The 7,831-nt window shown below is 42.8% G+C and overlaps 2 protein-coding genes across 8 annotated transcripts in view; both read left to right on the top strand.

Moving 5' to 3' along the window:
* LOC101357385 (histone H2A.Z) overlaps positions 1-1,713 on the top strand; it is a 2,349-nt gene extending 636 nt beyond the window's left edge. The window contains exons 2-5 of the mRNA XM_004380185.2: positions 22-99; positions 380-493; positions 823-952; positions 1,277-1,713. Coding sequence (XP_004380242.1) covers positions 22-99; positions 380-493; positions 823-952; positions 1,277-1,338 — 384 coding nt within the window. The 3' untranslated portion in view covers positions 1,339-1,713. The remainder of the gene's footprint in view (positions 1-21; positions 100-379; positions 494-822; positions 953-1,276) is intronic.
* Positions 1,714-2,288: 575 nt separating this feature from the next.
* Positions 2,289-7,831, top strand: part of DNAJB14 (DnaJ heat shock protein family (Hsp40) member B14) — a 55,435-nt gene continuing 49,892 nt past the window's right edge. For 3 of the 7 annotated variants that reach the window (XR_002824667.1, XR_002824668.1, XM_023734720.1), the window contains exon 1: positions 2,289-3,847. Coding sequence is in view for 4 of the 7 variants with exons in the window: in XM_023734720.1 (XP_023590488.1) it covers positions 3,715-3,847 (133 nt within the window). In the remaining 3 variants the exon portion in view is untranslated. The remainder of the gene's footprint in view (positions 3,848-7,831) is intronic. The other 4 variants (XM_023734717.1, XM_023734718.1, XM_004380184.3 and 1 more) reach the window with 4 other exon arrangements.

Genomic DNA, 7,831 nt, shown 5'->3' with positions numbered 1-7,831 from the left:
GCGGGCGTGTGCGCGCTGCAGGCTGGCGGTAAGGCTGGGAAGGACTCCGGAAAGGCCAAGACAAAGGCGGTTTCCCGCTCGCAGAGAGCCGGCTTGCAGGTCAGTAGTTGTACGTGCAGTCTCGGAGTCGTGGCGTTTTTCTTTGCTCTCCTTTCTTGTTTATCATCGTTCTAGAGTGGCGTTTGGTCTTTTCGTGGGCGACGCGGTGTCGAGACTTGGGTTGCTGATAACGATAAATATCGGGGAGGGGGGAGATCACGTGTGTTGATGCTGGAGAGTGTTTCTGCAACAGCGTCGCCCATGCTCTTTGCTTTGGCGCGCGTATAATTTTCTTGTCTTTGACTTAATTTTTGTGCATTTATGTGTGCTTAAAATTAAGTTTCCGGTGGGCCGTATTCATCGACACCTGAAATCTAGGACGACCAGCCATGGACGTGTGGGCGCGACTGCCGCTGTGTACAGCGCAGCCATCCTGGAGTACCTCACCGCAGAGGTAAAGGGGTGTACGCCTATAATCTGGTAAAGGCTTGCGGGGGGGGGGGAGGTGAGAGGGAAGGAGGAAAGTGATGCAAGAAAACTCCCAGGCCCTAAACACGCGAGAAGCCTCTGAGAACGCTAGAGGGAGCTGGTGTTCAACAAGGCATCCTATTGAGTTTGCTGCTCTGTAAATAATTGCGTGCCCCCTTTATAGCTTTTGCATATCTAGCCGTTAAGTTAGTGGGGGGCAACGACAATGGGTAGATTTATGTTCATGAAGGTTTGATTCTCCTCTGGATCTTGGCCTGAGGAAAGTTAGAAGATTAATTAGATGCTGTCTTCTAGGTACTTGAACTGGCAGGAAATGCATCAAAAGACTTAAAGGTGAAGCGTATTACCCCTCGTCACTTGCAGCTTGCTATTCGAGGAGATGAAGAATTGGACTCTCTTATCAAGGCTACAATTGCTGGTGGTGGTATGTAACTACTAGAATTGAATTTTAAATTGCTTTTGAGAAAAGAATTATTTGCATCTTTAACTTCCATTATTTCTATAGTCTAAAAGAACTCTTAAATGTATCTTCACTGATGCAGTATGGTTGCATATTTTTGAAGTTTGATTTACATATATAACTCAAAATGAATTTTTACTTTGCATATTTGAGCTTAATAATTTTTAAAGACCTCTTTCAAGTTGAACAATAAGCTACCTGGGTTATATACTATGTGACTGTATATCTACATATATATATATACACACACACATATATATGTTGAATTAATACCTGTCACTCTCCTAGGTGTCATTCCTCACATCCACAAATCTCTGATTGGGAAGAAAGGACAACAGAAGACTGTCTAAAGGATGCCTGGATTCCTTATTATCTCAGGACTCTAAATATTCTAACAGCTGTCCAGTGTTGGTGATTCCAGTGGACTGTATCTCTGTGAAAAACACAATTTTGCCTTTTTGTAATTCTATTTGAGCAAGTTGGAAGTTTAATTAGCTTTCCAACCAACCAAATTTCTGCATTCGAGTCTTAACCATATTTAAGTGTTACTGTGGCTTCAAAGAAGCTATTGATTCTGAAGTAGTGGGTTTTGATTGAGTTGACTGTTTTTAAAAAACTGTTCGGATTTTAATTGTGATGCAGAAGTTATAGTAACAAACATTTGGTTTTGTACAGACATTATTTCCACTCTGGTGGATAAGCTCAATAAAGGTCATATCCCAAACTTAGCTGTGTTATAAGTTTGCTTGACCGCAATAGGAATTTGTCTGTTTGAATCCAGCAATAACTAAACATGGTTCTTACTTGGAATTAAACTGTTATTCTATTCATCAACAAAGTCAGATGGCCCTAGTATGATTTTTTTCCCTAATATTATATAGTGAGCTCCTGAACATTTTAAAGCTTTGGCAGGAGTTGCGGTGGGATAAGCTGCTGTTTTAGACTAAGGTATGGCCATCTCAGTTTGTACATTGGGTGTGCTTACTGTATGTGATGGTATTACACCAGTGCACTATGTAACCGGGAGGGAGGGGCAGGTAGGTGCCTGTTGTTAGGTGCCTGTCAAATTGGTTCTGAATCAGTGACTGTATGTACAACAGAACAAAACACTGCCCAGCCCTGTGCCACCCTCACAATCGTTGCTGTTTGAGCCCATTGTTGTACCCACTGTGTCATTCCATGTCATTGAGGGTCTTCCTCTTTTTCACTGATGGTACTTTACAAACATGATGTCCTTCTCCCGGGACTGATCCATGCTGATAACATGTCTAAAGTATGATGTGTCATTCCATCTCACTGAGGGTCTTCCTCTTTTTCGCTGATACTACTTTACAAACATGATGTCCTCCTCCTGGGACTGGTCCATGCTAATAACATGTCCAAAGTATGTGAGATCAAGTCTCCCTTCTAAGGAGCATACTCTACAGAATGAATTTACAGCTTAGATTTTGAAGATTATAGCTAGAAGGGGTACTTTCCATGCCAGGTACTGTTTTTATATCTACCTGAAATTGTTCAGTACTCTTAACATTCTGGAGGTTGTACTATCTGTATTTTATAGAAGAAAATCTGGATTTCCTCTGGTAGTTGGTAGCATGATTTGACAACATTATGTACAAATGGCTATCTTCTGGTTGGGTTGAATGGAGGACCATTTTGACACTTAGCTTCTGGCAAGTTAGTTCATCTCCAAAAATTTTAAAAATTAGATGCATTTACCAAACAATAGCACTCCCTTTTCCCCCTAAGGAAACCAACGTAGCATGATAACCTTTTTAACTGGTGATACTACCATAAAAATGGGAAAAGGAGAAAACCAGGTCCACTTAGGTGATGGTTATACATTCAGAAAGGGCTGGCTCCTGCCTTGTTTTGGTCATACAGGATTACGGTCACAGCTACTTTTCACCAGAAAAATTGCAAAACAAATTACTAAACCACTTGTTTTCTCTTTTTGATTGGCCAGACAATCTAATGGAATCTGGGTCAGAAGGATGATGTGTAACTGAAGTAAAAAGGCAATTAAAAAGCACCCGGGTTAGGGTCAAACGACGCTCTAACGCGTTCACGAACACCTGTTCCGGAAGCGCCGCATAGGGACTGACGCGCAGGCCTCACCTGACCAAATCCTCCTCCGGCTAGGGGGGCTCAGAGGCGGGGCCTTCGAGTCCTGGGAATTTCCCTGAAAACAAGTGCCCCCTCCCATCTTGTCGCTCTGGTCGCCCAGAAGGCAGGATCCGTTTTGCGCGGGCTGTGTCCGGACGTCTGGGGACCGGGGCTTCCAATGCCGGCGGCCGGAATCCCGCCGTGCCGTAACCCCCTTGCCAGGCAGTCGAGCTGGTATCGCCCGCTCCTCTCTTCTCTCCACACCCCCGCCTCGGGTTGGTCAGCTTGCGCCGGCCCCGAGCCTAGAGGTGCTGCGCGCCGGCAGCCGCCGAGTCAACTCGGACGCCCAGACCCCGGTTCCCAGTCCCAGGGCCGGGAGGAATGCGGCTCGCGCCTTAGCGGCCCGCTCGGGGCGGGGAAGCCACCGTGAGGAGGCGGAGTTGCGAGGCCGTCTGTCCGCCACCGGGGCCGCCGCCGCCGCCGGGGCCGCCGCGGTCCCTTGCGCTCCTCCCAGCTCTCCACCGCACGGCCCCACCCGGGCCTGGCCTCGCCTTCTCCGCGGCGGCGGCTTCCGCCCCTCGTAGCTGCGCTGCCAGAGGAAACGGAAGAAGGCACAAGCTATGGAGGGGAACCGGGATGAGGCGGAGAAATGTGTCGAGATCGCCCGGGAGGCCCTGAATGCCGGCAACCGCGAGAAGGCCCAGCGATTCCTGCAGAAGGCGGAGAAGCTCTATCCACTGCCCTCGGCCCGCGGTGAGGACTCAGCAGCCCTTCCCTCCCTGCCTCATCCCCTGACCGCCGCGTAGCCCGTCCCCCGCCCCCACTGTAGCCCCTCCAGGGAGCTAGCCGGGCCCCGGGTCCGCCGGACCCCGCCGCGGGGCCCAAGGGAGGAACATCCCGACACACCCCCCAGCCCCGACCCAGGCCTCGGCCTTCCCTGGGCCTGGCTCTGTATGGGCAACCCGAGACTCCCTTTGCACCAGCCTGCCTGCGGGTTGCTGGCTCTCAGCTGACAGGCGGGGGTTGCCGGCTCCGGGATCTGTTTTCCTAAGTGTCCAGCTCTTATCCTTCTAGGAGAGCTGCCTAATCTCATTTTACCAGAATGGTGCTTTATATCTAGGTGTTTGGTTGTGAGGCCCCTTTCTCCGCATCCTCACTCCCAAATTAGGCCTAGACCCCTAATGAATTGAGAGGAACCGGGAACTCTAGTGGCTAATTTACAGATCTTAGGTTCCATAGAAAGCAAACATTTTCAGATACCTGAGATGACATTGCTTTTCCCTGGGGGAGAGAGAGAGAGTTCCTTTAGAAGAGAGGAGCACACAGTTGGCAGGAACGATCAAGAGTTAGTGATGATTTGTTAAATACCGTCTGATTTGATAACACCATAATTATCGGCAAATTGAGCAAATCTCCAAGGAATAGAGTACTGGACTTCTTTTAGTTGAATTAACTCTGTTCATTGTCCTACTCTCTGGTTTTCAAAGTAATAATAGGCAACATTTATTGAGCACTTATAAATGCCAAGAGTTGTGCCAAGCGTTTTATATGAATTATTTATTCTTCCCAACGGTCCTATGTTACAGGATTCATTTGACCAGGTTTACTAGTATTGAAACAGACTTTTTGATGAATGAATGAATGAATGAAAATATCTTACCCAAGGAGCCCTGGTGGTGCAGTGGTTACTAACCAAAAGTTCAGCAGTCGGAATCCACCAGCCGTTCTTTGGAAACCCTGTGAGGCAGTTCTGCTCTGTCCTGTAGAGTCGCTATGAGTCGGAATCGATTGGTAGGCAATGAGTTACCCATATGGAAACAGCCTTTTTGATGAATGAATGAAGACAGTATCGTACCCAAGGTCACACAGTAATTAGTGGGAAAGTCAGAATAATAATTGAGCTGTGAGACTCCAAAAGGCCCTTAGCCACTACACTCTATTACCTTGCCAATAAAATACTGTTTTACCTTGAGTTTCAAAGTATTAACAGGTTAAGAAGAAAATTAACGTATTAATAACGTGGGGCTACCTGTTTTATTGTTTGCTTAATTTTTTCCGACGTTGTTGAAGCCATTGTGTTCTTTGCTTTTCTCTCTCTCATTACATTGCCTTTGATCACCAGAGAAAACAGGAAAGAGAAGTGAAGAAAAAGAAAGGAATTAATGCTTGAATCTCCCTACTGTATGAAGGGAGTCCCTGGGTGGCGCAAACAGTTGAGCTCTACTACTAACCAAAAGGTTGACAGTTCAAATCCACCCAGAGGCACCTCAGAAGAAAGCTTGGTGATCTACTTCCCAAAGGTCACAGCCATTGAAAGCCCTATAGTTCCACTCTGAACAAATGGGCCCTGTGGAGCACAGTTCTACTCTGAAACACATGGGGTCACTATATGTAGGTATTGACTGGACAACAACTTTTTTATTTTTAACTGTCTGAATACACTATTTCATATAGTCATTATCTAGTCCTAGAGAGACAGTTTTGACATTAAGTGAGTAAGCACTTAAGATAGAATGCCTTGGCTTTTGAAGCCTGGCTCCTCCACTGACTAGTTTGTAACTTTTTGGAAAGTTAGAGAACACCTCTAGCCTTTGGTTTTTCCATCTATAAAATGAAGACAATAAATAGCAATCTCATAGGGCTGTTACAAGAACAATGGGTTAATACACTGAAACCTGTGAGAGCCGGAACTTGTTGGGACTGCCTTGCCTTTCTGGGTCTTGAAAGGTTTCTGCCTTTGACAGGGTACAGTCTTACCACTTTTCTGTCACTCTCTATTAATAGAAAATATTTATGCTTTCCTTCTCTGACAGGTTTCTGCCTTACACAGTTCTGGCTTTCGCAGGTTTTGCTGTACATGTAAAGCGTTAAAAGTAAGCAAATTAATTTTGCTTTCATTTTTATTTTACAATAGCGAGACTGAGAATTTTTAAAACCTACCCATACTGACACAGTCTGTCATTCTTAAAGCATACAAGCAACTTGAATCAGTCTGCTAATGGACACTAAGATATCAAAGGATAATATAATTGTACTTAAATAGCATACGCAGGACCATTCATACAAGAGGAAAATTTAAAAAATACACAAGTAAAAGACAGTAGTACAGATGTATCGTAAGGCATGTGATTACAAAGTATGTGATTACAAAATAAAGTAATAGGGTACAGTTGTGTAGTCTGAAAGCCTTAGTTGAAATGCACACAATACTTCTTAACATTTTCAAGAGAGACAAGTTACTTAGCTTCTCTCAGCATTGTTTAGTTATATGTAAAATGAAGATTTCCTCACATAGTTGATGTGAGCCTTAGCTGAAATAAAGTATGTGCAAATGCTTAGCAAAGTGTATTTTACATAGCACATTCTCAGAAGATGTTTACTGAAATAATTTTAAGAATTCAGGGGAGGGAAAGATCTAGAACATTTGTGTAAGATCCCAATAAAAGGTTTGGAGTAGAAGGAAATTGAAGCTATCGGTTACGGTAAGATTTTAAAATCTTATTCTTGAAATTTACCTATTATAAACTACTACCAAACCCTTTTAAATCCAAAAGTTGATTGAATGTTCCTGTTGGTGTGTTTTCATATTAAGATAGGCAAAAGAAAACATTGCATTTTGATTTCCATTATTCTTATACAGAGAATGGAAAAACTTGAGACTAAATTTAGCTTAATTTTAGGATTTTTATATTCATAATTTTATTCTTTTGAGGTGGAAAATCTGATTGATAAAACACTTAAAAAATTGGCAAGTTTTCCTTGAGCAAAAGCTTGATCTCTAAATGAATCTAGGACATTGTTGCTTTCTGTGTTTGAAGTTAAGAATCTTATAGTTTATATATTGCAGTGGACTTGTAATTGAATTGAATTTTGCAGCTTTCAAGTATTTTTATACCTATGAGTTTAGTTTAAGTTTGAAAGTAGTGCTATATTTGAATACCTACCACGTAGAAAGTATAAATATTCTGGGAAAATAATGTCAACAGTCAGAAAGTAAATTACATTTTAGTTTTTCTAACTGTACAGTTATTATTGATATGTTTTACAGAGGGATACAGTCTCAGTTTTTAATGCAGTACATTACTATTTTAGTACTAAGTGTTTCAGACTAATTGGGGGACTGGCAGTCTTAAGTATAGATTTTTATTTACAGATAAGTCTACTTTTATTGTTTTCAAGAATATCAGAGTTATATTTGAATCAAGTGGTGACCAACAGCTTCAAAAAAGACTATCCTGGGTCTGCTTCAATGAATGGATAACATGCATAATTTTGCATCATTTATATGCACATTTGTAGTCCCTGGGTGGTACTCACTGCTAATCAAATGGTTGGAGGTTAGAGTCCACACAGAGGCATCTCTGAAAAAAGACCTGACAATCTACTTCCAAAAAATCAACCACTGAAAACCCTGGGGAGCACAGTTCTACTCTGACATGGGGTCACCATGAGTCAGAACTGACTCTATAGTAACTGTATGTTTTTTTTAATTTGTATGTTAGCGATTAAAATAGTCCTCTTTTAATTTTTTGCCCTCATTGAGAGATATGTGTATAGATAACATCCCCTCCCCTCTTTTTCCTAACATAACAAAAATTCTGTGTTTATATAAAAATGTCATATTGAAAAAGGCAGTATATTCAAGTGATAAACAGTTAACTGCTATTTTGGACTTACTTTCAAATCTAGCATTAGATTCTTTAATAAGATCTTGGTGCTATAATTTTTTTTTTTTTT

Source organism: Trichechus manatus, unplaced genomic scaffold, assembly GCF_000243295.1.
Source record: "Trichechus manatus latirostris isolate Lorelei unplaced genomic scaffold, TriManLat1.0 scaffold00071, whole genome shotgun sequence".
NCBI lineage: Eukaryota > Metazoa > Chordata > Mammalia > Sirenia > Trichechidae > Trichechus > Trichechus manatus.
The sequence above is the reverse complement of the archived record's forward strand: the minus strand, read 5'-3'. Positions and strand labels throughout refer to the sequence as shown.